The sequence below is a fragment of the Pituophis catenifer genome, unplaced genomic scaffold, assembly GCF_029215685.1.
Source record: "Pituophis catenifer annectens isolate HBS135680 unplaced genomic scaffold, rPitCat1.0.hap2 SCAF_2, whole genome shotgun sequence".
In the NCBI taxonomy this organism is placed as follows: Eukaryota; Metazoa; Chordata; class Lepidosauria; order Squamata; family Colubridae; genus Pituophis; species Pituophis catenifer.
Window position 1 is genome coordinate 174,506,946 of NW_027256882.1, and position 19,832 is coordinate 174,526,777.

The window sequence follows — 19,832 nt, forward strand, 5'->3', positions numbered from 1 at the left end:
GTCCTTAAGACTGTCTGGTGAGCCCTTACCGCAAGGGTTTGTGGGCTAAACAAAATGACTCCAGGATGCAGGGAAAATGTTCAGTGCCTGATAACTTTTTCAAGCTTTTAAAAATGGATCCTGAGCCAAAACCACAGGAAGTACCTCATGTCACAATTAACTCCCACTCCTAAATGGTGATCCTACCCGGTTGTCACAACTCCACAATCCTGATCATGTGTACCAGACTTACTTCAATGTCAAATTCTACTTCCCCTGGCTCTCGCACTTTATTTGGGTCGGAACAGGGTTTGGCTCGTGGCAGTTTCCGAGGAAATTCTGGAATTGGAAGAACATAGAGGTTAAAATATGTCACTGGAAACTTGAGGAAAGGCTGGCAAATCGCATGCTGTGAATCAAACAGAAATGTATTAATTCTCCAAAGAGAGACATGTGTGGCTCCTGTGACTCAGATAATGGTAATATCTGTATATACAACCATCTACCTAGGAATCAGCCCTGTAAACTGTGGTTTAGATAACAGTTACCCTACACACTCACCTACATAGGAATCTGCCTTCTAAATCATGGTGGGACTTACTGCCAAGAAAACAATATAGGACTCACTTGCCATTTTATAAATAAATAATAATGATAAACAATTAGGGATGCAACCTAAGTTTTGGAAATCAACAAGTGCCCTCATAACCATCTGAAGCAGGTGTGGAAACTATGTAACCTCTTTCAATGAACGTAGGTCAAAGATGAAATAAAGAGAATGGAATTTAGGCAACCACTACTGAAGCTGAAAATAAGAAAGGATCATTCATAAAAGAAAACAGAACAGCAAAGTCACATTTTAAATGTGACTCCAAAAATATGTTTAAAAACCAAGACGATAACAGGGAATACAGAATTTAGCTTCTCTAAAACTCCAGCTTTAGTTTTTATAAAATAAATTTCACGGATTGGTGACAGTGTTAACCCCAGAACAATAAGTGTGTTGGTGGTTAATTATTTTTAAGTTGTTGCCATTACAATGATGTGCCTGAAAGCACATAAGCAATTGGTAATAAAGAAGCCGATAGCTCTTAGCAGACAGATGATGGGTTTTGTCATGGCAAAAAAAAAAAAAAAAAGAGGGGGAGAGAAAAATGTGTTCATCTGCCTATTTAATTCAGATTGTAGAAGAATCTGGATTCTTCTCTTTCCTTCCAACCCGGCCTCAAGTACAGTACATGCACAATGCAGCCTAACTCTTGAGCTTTGCCCCAAAAGACATTTTGAAGGGAGGCCTGGAACAGAGATGAAGGAGACGACCAGAGTTAGCACGAGTGAACATGGAGAAGGTATCTGCCCAACCCAAGAGAAATGCATCGATTCTAGAGAGCCACCAAGCATGGATGGAAGGTGCCACATACTGGAAAGCTTCTTGTGCAGCAGCAGATTCCTTCTTTCCCTGCGTGGCGTTTCGTCGATCTGCAGATCCTCCTCGGAGTCTATATCTGGGGCTTCTGCATCAGAGGGGCTGGGTGGGGCTCTCCTTTGTGCTCCTTTGTGGCTCCGGGTGCGCTCCGAGGCTTTGATTTTCCTGTCCGGGGGGGGGGGGGAGATGGGAGGAGGAGAAACACCAAAACTGACGAGGCTGACCTGATCTGATGATCTAATCATTGGAGGTTATTATGCAGCCCATAATATATTCGCTGTTCCACTTTTTGGATCAGCTCTACAAAGGTAGGGAAAAGGATTATTATTTTTCTTAAACACTGAGATGTCTTCTTGGTAAGTAAGAGTCACCTTGCAGAAGCTATGATGTTTGGGTTAGCCTATACATGGGGAATACAAATCTCTGCTCTGCCTTTATGCATAGATTGGTCACCATTCACCTTTCTCACAACCCTGAAGAGTTGCTGGGTATAAACTGGAGGGGCAGGGAGGGGAAGGAGGGAGAACATCAGCATCCGCTTCACTGCCTTGATCTCCTTGGAGGAAGGGAAGGATGTAAAAACATAAATATACTCAAGGCAACAAAAGATTCCTCCAGAGGATACCATAGAAGCACAAGGTTTAACCTTAGTCAAGTGAAACATTTTGCTACTCTCTATTATTCTTACCAGCAACTCATGTTTAAATGTGGGCCATCTCTTGCAGCAAACTTGGGCTGCAGCCACCTGCCAATCTACTCACTTCTAGGTTCTCAAATCCTGGCCTTAAACACACACACACCCCACTCCTCCCCCTGCTGACAGCAAAGGAGGTTTTTGGCAGGGTTCTTTCTTCTCAGCATGGCCATCTGCTAACCAACACGGCTTACGAAGGAGGAGGAGCTGCTTGAAAAGCAGAAGTGGAAAGCTCCATCTTGCCAAATGTCTATGTCACGCCCTGCTGACCCAGAGTGTGCACACACTGGAGGGCAGTTCTGGAGTACTGCTGAGAGCCAATTCAGCTGCTGGCTGCCTATCTCTTTCATGCTGAAAAAATAGGTCTCAGGTGGCTAGGAATCTGAACAAATCAGCATTACCGAAGTATCACAGTTTACCAATCTGTCACCTACTTTCTTTCTGTAACCCCCCACCCCCCCCTCCCCAAACAACCCCATCTCAAGAGGCTAACCTCATGCCTCGACCATTGGCCACCACCATGGACAGCTCTTCCTCTGTCAGGTCAGGTTCTCCATCTGTATCATCCAGGCTGGAACTTGGCAAGTCAAACTGGGCAAGGAAAACAAAGAGTGTTGGCCGGTATATGTTGAGATCATGGGAGGCAAAACAGGGGCAGGAACAGATTGTAAACCACTAACAAGCCCAGGTGCTGCCCAACCGGGTCCCAAATCCCGCCTATGGGGCCACCTCCACGCCACCCTTTCTCTCACTTAGCGTGCACCAGTGGCACCTCACCTCCTCCTGGCCAGGACTCTCTGCACATTTCAAGCTCTGCTGCCTCTTGTACTTGCGCAGCAACTCTAGTTCCAGGGCTTTGACAGATGCAGCATCCTTTCGGCTGCCTTTCTTGACCGGCTCCTTGGGACTCTGATCTCCCTTTTTGGCAGCTGCTGCACCAGGCTGGGCGACTCTCTGCAGGCCAAATGGGCTGCCAGTCTTCCCAATGTTCTGCTGGAATATATCCTGGAGGAGTGAGAGCACAAATCCCTCATTTGGACTGGAGGCAACCACCCCTGCTGGGTTCAGCACCACAGAAACACAGCTGCAATTTTCCTGGGGGGGAGGGTTTGGGAGGGGCAAGTCTTGCTAAGATAAAAGTCCAGCTCCTCCCCAGACACATTGAACAAATACTGCCAACTGATAAAGAGATGGAAAGGGCTCTCTGAGATTAAAAGCAGAAGGCAAAAAGGGAGTTCTTACGATAGCTTGCTTCAGGTTTTTCTACAAGGAACCTGCAACTTTATGGAGCTAAAACATACACTCTGTTCTCAAGCCCGTCACAGAGTATCACCTATGCAAGCTCAGAATTTGCCAAAAAGTGCTACTAGACTCTTAGCGGATTCCTCTGCAGACTTTCTTGTCATTTAGGATAAGTAGGGTAGCTGTTTAAAAAAACACAAAGGCTGCAAATGTCTGGCGCCACTTTGGGACAGAGAGAGCAAACTTTCAAGCCCTCTCAGACACATTGAAGGACCAGAATATGTATTCTGCGGTGTGGTATAAACAGCCAGGCTACAGACTATGCCATGGCAGCTCTGTGCACACCGGGGACCTAAAGCCAGTAACACTTCAGACTACTATGCTCGGGGCTAACATGAGGTGCCCCTATTTCCTACAAGATACTTAACATGCAGATAAGCAAAACCCGAACTAAGCATTTTCCAAGGTATGTCCTTGACTGCTGTTCCTTGCCTGAGTACAGTTTGGGAATGCTTTGCAGAAGGGAACCTGCCTGCCAGGAAGCTGGCATTAGAGTCATTCATGGGAGGATACAACTTTCAATTTCAAGGGATAAAGTGGGATTGATAAACAGCCTGCAAAATATCTTCATAAACACTCAACTTTTGCATTATTAAGCAACAAAGCCATATATGTAAATTTTCTTGGTAGAAAACGAGTGGTTGTAAGCATCAGAACTGCAGGATATAATATTCAAGTCTTTTAAACAAGACACTAATCTTTCCACAAAACCCAAAGCAGGATCTTCTTAGGTTTAGTTTTAAGATGTGCACCAGATACATTTTGGCACTTTGCTTCCCCCAGAGCTGCTTTCAACCGAACAGTAGGAAAACCAATGAGCCTCTTGATACTCACTTCCACCAGTCGGATCTCCTTGGCCAGGTCTTTGATGAGTTGTGCTGGACGTACTGTCCCAGGAATTTCTTCTTCATGCTCAGTCAAGGCCTGGAAAGAATAATATCTAGTCTACTTTTCTCTGTAAAATTGAAACATGCTGAAGAGTGCAAAGACTTTCCCCAAATCTACTGCTTTCCAGATATGCTGAACTACGACTCTTAGAATTCCCTGGCTGGATGACTGAAGTCGTCAGCCTATAACTGAGCCACTCTGGACTGCTCCTGGGACAGAATATTCTCCGCTAGATCAGTCTTCCATTCCAAGAACGGTCTTACAGATAGTCCTCGAGTTATGACCATAATGGAGTTATAAGTCATAATGGTTGTAAAACAGGTTGGTCACATGAATGACCCAATTCTACATTTTTTGTGGCGGTTGTTAAATGAATGCAGTGGTCATAAGTGTGACCACCGCAGTTGTTAAATAAACCCACTGTTTGCTATGGCACGGTATTGCCAAAAAACCCAGAAATGCCAGATTTTGGCAAAAATGTTTTAAAATATATTCAATGACTATGGAATACTGCAAATGGCCATAAATATGGCCATGTTTCTGAGCACCCAAAGTGCTGTCACATAATTGGGATGGGGGGAAGAAACTGTCAGAACTTTGGATCCAAGTTGTAAGTCCCCTTTTCCAGGACCTTCTAGGTCCGTGATGGCGAACCTATGGCACACGTGCCACAGGTGGCATGCGGAGCCATATTAGTGGGCACGCCAGCTCAGCTCTGGGGCGCATGCGCGCACCGGCCAGCCGATTTTCGGGCCTTCTGGGCCCACCAGAAGTAGGGAAACAGCTGTTTCCTGCCTCTGGAGGGCCCGGGGGGGTGGGGAAGGCCCGTTTTTCTTTCTTACCTGGCTCCAGATCCTCTCTATTTATCTGGGAAGGGCGAAAACAGCCTTTCCCACCCCCTTGGAGGCCCTATGGAGGCTAAAGGTCCCATTTCCCGACTCCCGGTGGGACAGGAAGTGACTTTTTTCCTGTCCCTAGCCTCCAGAGACTCCTAGAGAGGCTCCTACAGACTCCTAGAGAGGTTCTGGAGGCTGGGGACAGCAAAAAATGTCATTTCCTGTCCCAGCGAGAGTTGAGAAATGGGCACTTTCAGCCTCGTAGGGCCTCCAAGGGAGTGGGAAAGGCTGTTTTCTCCCTTCCCAGATACACAGAGAGGATCTGGAACCAGGTAAGAAAGAAAAACGGGCCTACCAGGCCATCATGTGCCAGGAGCAGGGGGGGGGAGGAGGGGCTTGCGCACGCATGCGCGTGGGCACGTGCGTGGGCAACCCTCCCCCGCCCCCCCCTCTCCTGGCACGCTATGGCAAAAAGGTTAGCCATCACAGTTCTAGGTCCTCCTGATTGTTACCCAGCCCAAATACTAATGAGTTATTCTCTCAATCATTTACCTCCTTTTTAGTCCAGGAGCGAAATGCGGTATTGAGGGCTTTGGCCCCATGAGCCAAATAGGCAGCTGGGTGCCTACGGTTTTCTCGAAGGCCTGCCAGGAGAAAGAGAGAGAGAGAGAAAGTGCATCAGTGGTGGCCATTCTCATGAGCCACAGGGAGAAAGGAGAATACTAAAAACAGGCAAACTCAAAACTCACCTCGGAAGATATCCAGGAGATGTTTGCCAACGTACCAGCAGATAGTTTCAAAGTTGGGGAATTTGAAGAGATCAGCTGTGCTGAGGCGCTTTTCAATCTCGTAAGCTCTAGGAAAGAAGGAAGGGAGGGAGGGAGGGATGTAACATCTTCCATAAAGAGGACATTGCTTCTGTAAATAATGTTAATTTGCTGGACTCCTCTCCTCGGATAGTTTGGTCAACAGCTGCCAATCAGAGCCGTAAGAAGCTATCTAGGCACTAAACACTCATTCCTCTGACTTACTCCTGGGTTCTAGTCAGCACTGCATTAGGCAGCTAAGATTTCATGAGGCATTTTCTAAGGACTAGAAACACAAGCATTAAAAAGAAACCCAATTCAGATACAGGTAGTCCTTCACCTAGGACCATAATTGAGCCCAAAGTTTCCATTGCTAAGCAAGGCAGTTGTTAAATGAGTTTTGCTCCATTTTACGACTTTGTTTGCTAGTTGTTAAGCAAATCGCTGCAGTTGTTAAGTGAATCATGCACCATTAAGTGAATCTGGCTTCCTCATTAACTTTGCTTCTCAGAAGCTAGCTGGGAAGGTTACCCAAGATGATCACATGACTCTGGTACACAGCAACTGTCATAAATACATGTCAGTTGCCAAGAGCCCGAATTCTGATCCCATGACCATGGGATGCCACAATGGTCATAAGTGTAAAAACCAGTCATAAGTTACTGTTTTCAGTGCCATCATAACTTTGTGCGGCCATTAAACAAATGGTTGTAAGTCGAGGACTATGTATATTTAATTCTTCAAACCAATATTAAGTTTGGTATGCTTCCAGATGTTTCTACTCCCATATCCAGGATCCTCTCAAGAAATGATGTTATGCCAGGCCAGATCAGTGCGTTCTCTGCTTTAGTGTCATCCACATTAATAAGCAATAACTCACTTGAGGGTTTTCAGAAGGAAATTTTCCCAGACTAGCTCGGAGAAGTCAAAAAATGAATTTGGGACCTCCACCCTCTGCTCCCGAGTCTTGGCTTTTCCCAATAGTTTCCCCAGGTGCTCAATGGTGGTCAGTCGCTCCCAGCCAAGCTTACTTGAGCTGCATCTCAATGTTGAGACTGTGTAGAAAATTGCCTCCAAAGGCCAGGCAGTCCACGGGGGTCAGCACAGCATGGATCCACCCTGAAAGGACAAGAGGTGATAACATGATAAAGAGCTTCTCAAGAACATTGACTGACTGGGAAAGAGGGGAAACAGCTGTTTCTGGCCTGAAATGCCAAAGAGGAAAAAGGGCTTAAGGTATTTGCTACTCTACATGACATGGCTATTCTCTTCCATGGTTTCTACCCATCCGGTAACACTGGGCAGAGTCAGTGCAGTTTGGGTCTCCTCAAGCAATGCCATCCAATGCCAATCAGACAGCAGGGCTTCTTGGTCATGTGTCCTACCCCATGGAAGGATATCCTTGCTGAGATCCATGTCTCTCCCTCCCAGGCATTGTGATATGGAGGTTGATGGATGATGTTATTGATAGAGGGAGTGGGTTTGTGCAGATGCACAGGATTTTCCTGTTTTTTCTTTTTTTCTTTATTCTTTTTTTCCCATTGCTTTAAACCACCTATAGTAATTTTGGAGTCGGGTGGCCTGTAAAACTCAAAGAAATAAACCAACCCTCAACCTTTACATATAAATAGCCCTTTCCCAAAGTGATCTACAAATTGTCACACAAAATGGAAGCTACAGGAAAAGAAGCAGCCCAGAAAAGAGAAAATTGAATGCCCAAGAACCACAATAGGAGGAATGATGCCGACTGGGAATGATATATGGTCAATGTGGCTTTCGGGGCCCTTACCTGTTGGTATGAAGAGGGTCTGGCCCTGGCGGACAGGACAGCGATAGCACCTATCCACTTGGTCCCCAAAGAACATTTCATTCTGATTGGAGGAGCTGCTCCATGCCTCAAAGAGTGTCAGGTTGGCCACAGTGGGACGTACCAGGTAGAAGATCTTCTCTCCCTGCGGGGAATGATACAGAATAAATTGCCACACTAAGTCTCCTCCCTCTTTTTCCAAAACGATAAAGAGCCGAAAGAACAAGGTACACATAAATAAGGGAAAGATTGATACAGTAAAGCACAGAGACATTGGGTACTTCGGCACTAATGGGGACATGTCTCATGGACAATTAGACTGTTCCAAGCCCAGGAAAAATGCTATTAGCCTCACATTTCAGAGGTAACATTTGAAGAGTAACAGAATTACAAACACCTTCCTTGTCTGAGTCAGCTTGCGTTGTCTCACAGGTAATTTTGCCCAATAATTTTACTAAGTTTTCTCTATATGATTCATTATTTTTTTTAAACAAATGTTGGCAGTTTTTTTTCTTCTTTACATTATAACTTTCAGGACCATATGTCCTTTATACATGAAGGAAATCAAAGACCACAGTGCATGCCAAGGTAACAGAAGGTCTGGGCCAAGAACAATTGAATTCTAAAGAGGTGTGCTAAGTAAGACCATCTGCATAACTTTCTACATTTTGTACATTTTGAGGGACATGAAGAAGTACAGTGTGCTGAAGTTCAGTTTTCTGACTGCTGAAAATCTTTGCTTTGTTTCTGGTTACAGCTGCAAATTTCCCAGGCCATAAGGACTAGTTTGCAAATGACAGCAGAGATTTTCCAGGTGCTGAATTCTGCAATTATCATCCAATTGTGTCTTTTTGTGGCATAAACATATTTTTGCAATCGTAAACCAACATTTCATGGCCTATTCCAAATAGAGTCCAAAAATAACTCCTCCACTCTTCCCCAGATTGTGCTTTCTGTGTTGGATTTCAAGCTACCATCATCCCCAGAAACCTTTCTTAAAACATACATGTGCCTCCAAGTCAGTGTTGATTCCTGGTGATTGCTTGGACTAGTCCCTGCTTATTTGTTTTGCCAAGATTTCAGAAGTGGCTTGCCCATGCTTTCTTCTTAGGGCCAAGAGAGAGTGGCTGGCCCAAAATACCCAGCTGGCTTTGTGCCTAAGACGAGTCTGAACTCATCACTTCCCAATTTCTAGTCTGATGCTTTAACCACTACACCAACTGGGCTCTCATCTTAAAACATGAGAAATGGATAAATTAAAACCATTACATCCTTTCTTCTATGGATTCGGTATATTTTCTTCATACCGACACCTCCACAAAATGCCTCTGAACCCTTTTAACAAGAATCCTTGTCAGAAACTAATGACAAAAATAATAATAATACTGGCTGTCAATGCCATGAAAGGCAGCTGCATCCCAAAAACCTGGACCACCGGTGGTAAGAATGAATGCAATATTGCCTAGTTCTCACTTGCCCTAGGGAAATTCACTAACTGATCTGACTATATCAATTACTGGACTATACCACATCAGAGTATAACTATGTGTCTTATTTTACGCTGCTACTCCAACTACTCTTACTTTCCTCCTTCGGTTACACCAGTACAAGGAAACCTTGAAAACAAAGATGCAGTGGGAAGATCATTCAAACATCACCAAGGCATTCTTCCAGTTCTGAAGCTTTGCATAAGGATCCTCCTTTTATCCCATATACCAGATTCTTACCCGTAGGACATGGTACCAGACAGAGGTGCCCCCAAAGTCGATGTGGAAATCCGTGTAGCTGTCCCGCACCCCCATCAGGCAGTACTTTTGTACGCTGGGACGCTCAAAGACTGACTCTCCTGGCCACAGGTTCTCCACCCAGGACAACTTGCGCACAATCTTTGGGGTCTCCACCAAATTAGACAACCTGAAAAATTGCAAAGGTAAATAAACAACCTCATCTCCTTCCAAATGACCCCTGAGAATGCTTTTGGGTGGCTGGTGGAGAGACTATCTACTGATGCTTAAACCAATGGTTTGTTCCTTCACCACCCCCCACCCCAATTGCCTCTAGGAAAATATGGCAGGAAGAAACATCTCCATCTTCATTTGTGAGAAAGGGAATAATTACAACTCAGTGTCTTCCAAATAATGATAAAAGTAGTGCTTGAGTTGTAACTGTAACAGAGCTTGCTCATTATTTTGTAAGTCTTAACAGTTGTAAAATGGGTCAGTCACATGACTGACCTAATTTTATGCTCTTTTGCAGTGGTCCTTAAGCAACCCAGTGGTTGGCTGTGTGAACGCGGCAACTGAGCACCCAAACTGCAGTCATGTGACCCTGGGGAGGGAGGGGCTCCTGACCATCAGAATTTTGGATTTAGGTCATAAGTCCCCTTTTCCAGGCAAGTTATAACTTTGAACAGTCGTTAAGTGACCAGTTGTAAATCAAGGACTACCTGTGATTGATTTCTCAGAATATTCATCCTGTATTAGCCTTCACCCCCCATTTGAAGGATGGAACAAAATGGAGGACTTCTTTGTAGCCCCTTCAGGCTAAATAAAACTATTCTGGGGGAAAATAATACATCTTGATGCCAAAACACGGGATCTTGAAGATCCAGGTTCTCCCAATAGGGGGGTGGGGGGGAGATGGGCGGATGGAGCATAGAACAAAAATAACTGGACTGCTTTTGCAGTCTCATGCAGCCTTTCTTGCAACCTCCCTGTACTTTTTTACCTGGTTTCTGAGAATTCCAGACTGATGACATTGAGCACTTTCTCTCGGCGGCTGCTGCAGTAGTAGCCGACAAAGTCACCCAGGCGCATCTTGAGGTCAGCTTGGCGTGTCACATCAATGACATCGATCTCCTTGTCTGCACCTGTTAAGAAAGAGATACACCTCATGTTGAGCAAGTCAGCTGGGAGGAAGCAGCAGCAGCAGCAGCAGCAGCCATATTTCCCTGAGTTACACCCCTGAAGTACACCGTGGGGCAGGCAACAAACTCATCAGAAGCTTAGTGATGCAAACATCTCCCTCTAGTGGTCCTTTCCTCCAGCACCTTGGTCAGCAACTGCTACTTATACCCAAGGGCCAGAATGCCATTTTGTCAAAGGCTGCTAGGCTACTTACTACACACATACGTATCTATTCTTACTTTCAAAATTCAGCTAAGGATTTTCCCTTTCCAAACCTTGCAATCATACAAATGCTCTGGTTCTATATTACAACATAGGATGCTGTACGTGGAGTGCCTATTAGCAAGCCATTCCCAGGGAGAGCCAGCCCACAAAAGCAACAGTGGAAGCTATGTTCTCTTTGAACAATAGCATTTCAGCATGCAACAGGGGAAGAAGGGTTGTCTTAGGCATTTAAGAATATGCTACACTCTGGGTCTCCTTCAGGGAAGGCAGGCAAGCTGATGTCATCTATCATTCTCTGAACTATAACTCTTGCCCTTTGCTGGGACTGACAAAAAAATTGAAGTCCAAAGCATCTGGAGGGCACTAAGTTGCCTTAATCTTCCATAAGTCGTATCATGTTTGAGGAATAACTGAGAAATAATGATGCCTTATATACTTTTTTGATACTCTGCATCAAAATGAGGAAGCTCAGGGAATATTCCCAACAATTTTGGATAACTGCATGCTCCAGAAGAAGATGGTAAGTGAACTGATTTGTGAAGAAATCTCAGAAGTAATGTGTTTTGTCTGGTTTTGACGTAGCAGCTGTGTGAACCCAGGCACTATAGCTTATTCAACAAACTATCATTAGAACAAAGTATGATTCAGGGTAATGTCTGAACTAAGCCAATGTGGGATTATAAAAAACTTCTGACCGGAGACCTTAGTCTACAGCTACACAATCACCGCTATTGATTGAAAGTCTCTTATTCATCTTCTTTGAAAGAGAGAAAACTAAATAGTAGTTAGGAACTAGCTGGTCAGGCAAGGCTAACCGATATCTGCTTTCTTTGAGCAAAGTGTGGGTAAGCAATCTGACAAAGTACCAGCACCTGTCCAAGCAAAGGGCCCATATAGCATTTTCTGAGGCCTGGATCTATTGACTCCATACTTACAACTTGGAGTTGGACTGGGGAACTTATAACTGTCCAGATATTGTTGAAATAAGAAGTTCTAGCATCCTTATTATTGATTAGCACTGATGGGAATTAAACTTGAGCACTAGCTAAGTAGTTATAAGTACCACATGCCTGAATTTGAGGATTGTTGTTAGTCAACAGCAGTCCAAAACAAATAAATACAAGAAGCTATTTAATTCCTGTGCTGACATTCTGACTGATTAATTTGGGTTGTTTGTCTTTTTTGCACTGTAAACATCATAAGCCACAGATTCCTGTGGAAAAGTGAAGCATGGAAGCTATAAAGAATATGTTCTTAATTCAGTTTAATAACTCTTATGATGAAAGAAACATTCATTTCCTTGTCAATCTTTCCAAGATCTCTGTGCTCTCAGTAAGAATAGCAAAAGGTGGGAACAGATTTTCTTCTAGTGGACAAGGAAAGAAGGATAGCTTGACCTTTCTACATCTGCAGAAAATACAAATCTTTATATCTGCAGATAATAGAAAGAAAAGTGAAAAGGAATGAGAGCTGAAGATTTGAGGAGGCCTCAGGAATATCTCCAATTGGATGCACTGAATCTGTTACACTGCACTGATCACTGGATCTTAAGGATATTATAGAGCTAGAAAAACTGCAGAAAAAATGTGCATGCATGGCAGAACTGAACTGGGGTGATGTCTCGCGTGCCCAGAGAGAGGGCACTCGTGCAATCTGTGGCACACGTGCCATAGGTTTGCCATCATGGTTCTAGGATATCTGGATAACTGTCATCTCTGCTACTCCTTTGACCCACTGTTGACTCACCGATAGTCCCAGTGTTGCAGAATATACAGCCTCATGCTACATAACTAAGCTCCATTTCATGCTGAATAAACTAAATTATTTATGTATCTTAAATAGAAAACTATCTTACCATAGATTTTTACCCCAAAAGTTTTTTATTAAAATAAATTTGATAAAAATAAAAAAAATCCGATTTAAATAAAAAAAATCCGATTTAAATAAAAAAAATCCGATTTAAATAAAAAAAATCTGATGTTTTTTATTTTTTTAAAAAAAACCATTGATTTTTATCCACCCTGATCAGTGGTTATGAATACTGATGGTTGCCTTCCTTGTGTACCCACACATCCATGATGAACAGATGTGCTTGAAAATCCAATAGTATGACTGTAACAAACGGTGGTTCAATCAAACATAGAGTTCTCTCCCTTCCTTAAGTTTTAATTTTTCTGCAAACTGAAGAATCTTTGCTGAGATGCAGTGACTGAGAAGAACCGCATCCTTGGCCATAGTTCAAATGGATACATTCCTCATTAGTATTGGAAATTACGGATGAGCTTAATCCAAGCAGCCAGTGATGACAAACAGTGTGGCTTTGTTCCATCAAACTCTGATAAGAGGTCATTTGACCTCTACATAGAAGTGAATGACTAATACTAATGCCAGATAATACTTCTCCTTATATAAAAAACAAAAAAATATATCCTTTTAGCAAAAAATGACCTTTAGCTTTCTCTGCAGCCTATGGCATTAGCTATAGCCTACAAAATAATGGGAGGCAGATATTTTGGACTTCAGTTCCCTCAACTTAACTAATGGGATAAAATACTGTGGAAACTGCCTGTCAAAGCATGTAGAGAAGCCTCATGCTGCTGGCTCTTGCAAGAGAGCTCTCCCTCAGGTCACCAATGGAAGTCTGCCTGCCAATCAACCCACTCTCCTAGCACTCACCAACATAATGCTCCACATCACGCACAGTGAATGATGGTGGAGGAAGAGTCATGCCCAGGCCATCCTTCTTCAGGACCAGGAGAGGCACACTGAAGCTGTTCTCTTCCAGGAACTCCACAGTCAGTTGTGTTCCACTCGGCTTTAGGATCACATCATCCGCACTGAGGAAGCAGGAGGAACAGTCAAACCAAAGCCACACACTGCTGTTTTCTATAGCACACTTTCCCAATTTGGGATACATTAAAACTACAACTCCCAGAATTCCCTGGTCAAAATGGCCTAAATTGAAAGAAAGAACCAAAGCAATGGGGGGGGGGGTTTACAGCATTGGGACAGTTATCCTCTGTAATGGTTTTGTGTAATACACACATACTCTGTATGTTACACTTGTAAACCTGATAAACTTTGGCTGGCTTGTACTTCATGACTGTTATAAAGTATACAGTTTGACTTTATTTTTATTTTTATTGTTTTTTATATCTAATCTCCTACAACTCTAGGTTCCAAGGCAGTTATAAATAATTTTTTTTACTTACAAGTATTTATTTACTTATTTAAACATTTATTTATTTATTTAAACATTTATTTAAAACATTATTTAAAACTATGCTTCATTATTTGAGGTCTTGGAGCAACATTCAGTACACATTAAAACATTCAGCATCATTTACAAACTGCCTTTCCTTTTATTTAAATTGAACATTTGCATGGAGGAAGAAACAACTATTTTGATTCCTTTTCCTTCAGCAGCTGTTTGGCTATGTCTTTGGAGACCTCTGTGCAGCTGCTTGTAAGGTGGGGCAGCTGGAAAGAGTCTCCCTACAGAGACAGCTATTCTGGTGCTGGAGGAAACAGTGACAATAAATAGCAGCGCAATCCAGATAGGAAAGAAGGGGATTTACCCAAAAGCAACCTGTTCTCCAGATTCTATCAAAATGGGCTATTATCCAAACCTATTGTTTAAATATTTTCCACTCAAATTAAAAAAACACTACTCTTGAACCTTTTTCAATAAATACCTTAATATAAAGAAGCAGCACAAAATCTTGAAAAAACCAAAAGCAGTCTTGACGTTATAGCTGGGCAAGTTTATTAATTCTATCCTGCCCAACTGTTGCTATCCGAGAGACCACAAATCAGTAAATCTTGGCAAGGTATTTCAGAAGTTGCAGAACTACAGCCCCTAGCATCCTTCTAAAGGAAAGCTAATAATGAAAGCCCCTGGAAGCTGTAGTTCATTAAATATTGCCCATTCATGAGCAGAGGAATTCTTTTTGAAGAAATTTTACAATAAAATTGCCCAGACGAACTGAAAGAAAGGCTTCGATTTAGCTAGAAATCAACCAGTCATTCCACAATATGGCTATTTGAAATGCCTTTTTTTTCTTTTTTCTGTAATGGCAAAAACATCAAGCATAATCTCACCTAGGAAATGTCCTGCTGCGAAGTTCTTTGATGAACTGACTGCTGCCGGTTTTCACTGTTTTGCCAACCTCTTTGTTCACAGAGGCTTCAGACTGTTTTGGATTTCCTCTGCGCCGTTTCACTGAGGGATGGAGGGAAGAAATCAAAATACAGACAAGCATATAGACAATTCAAAGACAGCAGTGCAGAGATGATGATGATGTTGAAAATGATATCCCATCTCTATTTTGCTCAACTCAAGGCAGACTACATAATGCTCCTTCCTCCTATGAAGAATGTGGCAAGAGTAGTGATGAAGTAAGCCTGCCCAATATCAATAATCATCTTTAGGAAAACCAAAATATGATTTATAGATACATACAAACAACTCATTAAAATCATGTAGTCTTGATGATTGTAAACCACAAGCTTGAAAAATCCCATCAATATCTACTGGAATTTTGGAAGTCAAAAGGGTTGCTGAAAATTTTTTACATATTGGGTCTGAGCTAACAAGTTGCCTAGATCAATGAAGGCTTTTTAAAACAGATTGTGCAATGTATGTTTATTAATTTGATTATATAATTAGAATAAATAATCAACACACAAATTATGCACCTAGACCTAGAGCCAGATGACACACATTTGTTCAATGTGCCTATCTGAGGTAGAAATGGCTGAGCAGAATTTTAATAGCTGTAGATATAAGTAAAATTCTGTAGCTATTACTCATCATAAAAGTCCTGGACCTGTCACTCATTGTAAAATAATATAAACAGTAGAACAGCAGCCCATAAAGGTAAGGAAACTGGGCTAGGCATGCAGGAAGAGCTGTGCAAAGTTGTAAAAAAGATTCTCTTCAGTTTCCTTTAGCTGGCAGACTTTGTCAGCTACAAATGGTTTTTTTTTTAAATTCTTATTCACAAGAATGTGTACAATACACCATATATTTTGGCATTGGTGATGAAATAGCAACCACACAATCTTTAGTATGTTTGTTCACATCGTATTTTATCTTCCTGGAAGTGTAAAATATAAAGTGACAATAACTTACTGACAGATGGTCCGTGAAGCAGTTCACAGTTGGGGCAGTGATACAAGTCAATGTTGGCTGCCGCATCCTCTTCTACTCCAACACAACTTGAAGAGAGAAAGAAAATTGCTTGCTTTGCTCAACACTGACTTTAAAAAGTTAGACCCAAATGTCCTTTCTCCAAATGCCTAGCCTGGATGACAGCCCTGCAAAGATCCAGGAAGCTATCGCAACTCTGAATCACAGGCGGTGTAGGTGAATTCTGAATATCTACAGTACTACAGGCCTAGTGCTTCTAGTCTAAAGATAGGGAGGGTGCCTGGGGAAGATACAGGAGGGAATGATTCCACACTTTGCTTGATGAGGGATCTGTCTCTGATCCAGTCCAAGAAACATTTTCATATTCTAACCAGCATAATTCAATAGCCATATTTTGGGTTTGAAACAAAGCATCAAGCAGTCCCCTATAAAGCTTAATTACTATCCAAATCCACTTTGATTTATTTGAACATCCTACAGAATCATTCTGTATCATTCAGGCTATCATTCAGCAATAAATAACTTTAACAAAAAAGTCCTCTTTAGCATAAAATTATTACACAAATTTGTCAGAGGTAAAAAGGAACAGGAAGTAGTGTGGAGTTAAAACACAACAAAAATAGGCTGAAAGCTGTAGTGTACAGTTTTGTACAGTTTTGATTCTGCTTATCCTTGAGCAGGTTATTCCAGAGACACAATGAATGCCTGTTTACCTGAGGCAATTTATTTATTTCACCATTTCTTAGTGCACCCAACTCAAAACACTTCGGTTGTGCGAGGACAAGTGGCAATGCAAATTTACTTCAGTCCAAGTTGACTGGCGTTATTAGAACTTAAGGCAATGATAACCAACGCCGTCCTTTCAGAATTATGGGATACTATTCCCTTATTTCTTGATTCTTTACAATGCTGGTTAATTGGGAATCCAACTTCATCACTTACCTTATCACTCATCTTAGTTATGTACCCAAGTTCTGTTGCCGAAAAAAACATCTCTATGAATCATGCCATGAGCACCTTTGTATAGATTTAATTCTCCGACTCTCTCAGTATTTGTTGTCTCAGACTACTACAAGCATCCCGATGTAGAGATAGGGTACCATTAATTACTAGGGACAAGGTTTTTTTTAAAAATAATGCCTCATTGAATTTTTTGCAACATGAATTTCAACTACACAAATCTTACTCTGACCCAATCCTGAAAGCAACCACCCGCTAAGACCTAGTGCTGCTATATATGTTGTCCATGTCCTGGAAAACGTCCATTTACATTAGCACCCAAAGAGAAAACAGGCTTAGGCAGCTCAGCGTGCCCAAGACCAGCAAACAGCCATTTCCACTCCGTGTTTTGTTTCTCACCTGCCATGGAACCAGTCCTGGCAAGCATCACACTCGATCATGAAGCGGGTGACATCGTAGGGCAGGCGACAGAGACAATACACCGGGACAGAGGCCATGGTGGAGGAAGGGGCTGCTCCCAAGTTCAAGCCAAGGAAGACCCTCAGGAATCAAAAGGATATCAAACTGTCCGCTAGGGCAAGCCGGAGAGGCTTCTCATGCCGAGGCCTGAAGGAAAAAGTCCTGTCCCAGCTGGGGTTAAGCGAGGGTGAAAAAAAAATCATTCACGCACAACGCACCCACGTCCCAGGCTTGACCAACTTTTGTGCAAAATGCAGTTGTGAGCCTGAAGTCCGGCCGGCTTTTCTTCTTTCTTTCTTTCTTTCGGTTTGGCCCCCGAAACAAAACAAAACCAGCAAGGAAAAACAACTGGTTTAATCCTCCGCAGATCGCCTTTTCCGAACAAACCTCACGTTCTTCAGGGGCTTTTCCTAAGAATCCGAAATCCTCCGAAACATTTTTTCGGCCCCCCGAAAAAAAGCTCGCAGCGCCTCCTCCCCGCTCCGTTCAGAAGTTTGCAAGGCTCCTTGGGGGGGGATTCCCCGATCTCCCTCCCAAATTAAGGGGAGTCTCTCGGTGCGATCGGCAGAGCCCGCTTCCCCTCTTTCTTCTCCCACTTGGTCCCCGGAGGGGGTGGAGGAAGAGACCCTCAGCTCTTCCTTCAAGCCCAACAAAGCGCGCTACGGCTCCCTCGCTCTCCAAGGACGACCTCCGTATTCCCTTCTCCCCGAAAGAGCGAAATCATTGTTGTTTCCCTCCCTTCCTCTCCTCCTCCCCCCGCGATGCCCATCCGAACTCCCCCTTACTCCCACGATCTTGTCTGGGAGGGGAGTGGGGGGCTCCTTCTGTTAAATCAAAAGATTTTCCCCTTCCCCCGCTTTCTTCTTGCCCCGGAGCCGAAGGCGGACGCGAGACTGCCGATTTCTGTGCACGCCAGATCCCGCCGCCTTCTCCCCGGCGGAAGCGACAACGCCAGGACGGGGATCGAGGCCTTCCCGAAGCAAAGCAATTCCTCTAGGCTTTTCGGCCGCTGAAAAGGCCTCCGCGAGGCCTACGGTCCTGGGGTTTTCTTTTCCAGCTTCCCAATAAAGTTTTATTCAAAACAAGGGAAGGGAGAGGAAGGGAATAGAGGAGGGGCTGGCGGCCATCTTAGGAGAGGCAAGGCACGGGCGCGCGGAGAAGCCATCTTGAGAGTGGCGCTGGGGCCCCCAGGCAAGCAACGTCCAACGACGATTGCGGCGGCCATTTAGGGAAGCGGATCAAGGCGAGCGTTCCACCATAGAGACAAACGGAGCGGCGGATAGAGCGCCCTCAGCCGCCACGAAAGAAGGCGGGATAATTCGGGTTATTTCTGACACGGCGGGTAATACCGGAAGCGATGGGAGATCCGGGCTTTAGCGTAGCGCTGAGGCGATTGTCCCTCCCGGAGCTCGTTTCGTGCCACGAGAATATCCGCCTAACCGCCTGCGTGTCCGCCTATATTTTCAAAATTCAGCCCTTTTGTGGGGAAATGCCGAGCTTATTTCGTGGGGTTTACGAATGTATGAAAGTGCCTCTGCACTACAGATAGTCCTGGACTTACAACAGTTCACTTAGTGCCCGTTCAAAGTTACAGCGGCAGTGCAAAAAGTGACTCACGACCGTTTTTTACACTTAACGATCATTACAGAATCTCCATGATCATGTGGCCAAAATTCAGAAGTTTGGGGACTGACTCATAAGTTATGAGGGTTGCAGTGTCCTGGGGAGAGGGGTGTCATGTGATCCCCTTTTGCGACTTTCTGATAAAGTTAATGGGGAAGCCAGATTTGCTTCAAAACCATGACACTGACTTAACGACTGCAATGATTCAGTTAACAACTGTGGCAATTTAGGAAGGATCAGTGGTTATGAATACTGATGGTTGCCTCCTAAATACTAGTCACCATACCTTAAATACCAATCGCTGGGATATGACAATAGAAGGGATTATTGTCCTCCAGCCCAGACTTGTGACTTTTCCAAATGCATCCTACCTTCCTTGTGTACCCACACATCCATGATGAACAGATGTGCTTGCAAACCCAATAGTAGGACTGCAACAAACGATGGTTCTCTCCCTTCCTTAAGTTTTAGTTTTTCTGCAAACTGAAGAATCTTTGCTGAGATGCAGTGACTGAGAAGAACCACATCCTTGGCCATAGTTCAAATGGATACGTTCCTCATTAGTATTGGAAATTACAGATGAGCTTAATCCAAGCAGCCAGTGATGACAAAAAGTGTGGCTTTGTTTCATCAAACTCTGATAAGAGGTCTTTTGACCTCTACATAGAAGTAAATGACTAATACTAATGCCAGATAATACTTCTCCTTATATAAAAAACAAAAAAATATATCCCTTTAGCAAAAAATGACCTTTAGCTTTCTCTGCAGC

The 19,832-nt window shown here is 43.5% G+C and overlaps 1 protein-coding gene across 1 annotated transcript in view; it reads right to left on the reverse strand.

Annotated features, from left to right (window-relative positions):
- The window catches only part of PHF8 (PHD finger protein 8), a 28,621-nt gene extending 10,085 nt beyond the window's left edge, over nt 1-18,536 (reverse strand). Inside the window, exons 1-15 of the mRNA XM_070938108.1 lie at nt 17,381-18,536; nt 16,004-16,089; nt 14,971-15,091; nt 13,546-13,706; nt 10,466-10,607; nt 9,466-9,652; nt 7,721-7,883; nt 6,963-7,050; nt 5,875-5,981; nt 5,678-5,769; nt 4,236-4,325; nt 2,877-3,104; nt 2,593-2,690; nt 1,401-1,570; nt 233-318 (exon numbers count right to left, since the gene is read on the reverse strand). Coding sequence (XP_070794209.1) covers nt 233-318; nt 1,401-1,570; nt 2,593-2,690; nt 2,877-3,104; nt 4,236-4,325; nt 5,678-5,769; nt 5,875-5,981; nt 6,963-7,050; nt 7,721-7,883; nt 9,466-9,652; nt 10,466-10,607; nt 13,546-13,706; nt 14,971-15,091; nt 16,004-16,089; nt 17,381-17,478 — 1,917 coding nt within the window. The 5' untranslated portion in view covers nt 17,479-18,536. The remainder of the gene's footprint in view (nt 1-232; nt 319-1,400; nt 1,571-2,592; nt 2,691-2,876; nt 3,105-4,235; nt 4,326-5,677; nt 5,770-5,874; nt 5,982-6,962; nt 7,051-7,720; nt 7,884-9,465; nt 9,653-10,465; nt 10,608-13,545; nt 13,707-14,970; nt 15,092-16,003; nt 16,090-17,380) is intronic.
- Between the last annotated feature and the right edge of the window lie 1,296 nt (nt 18,537-19,832).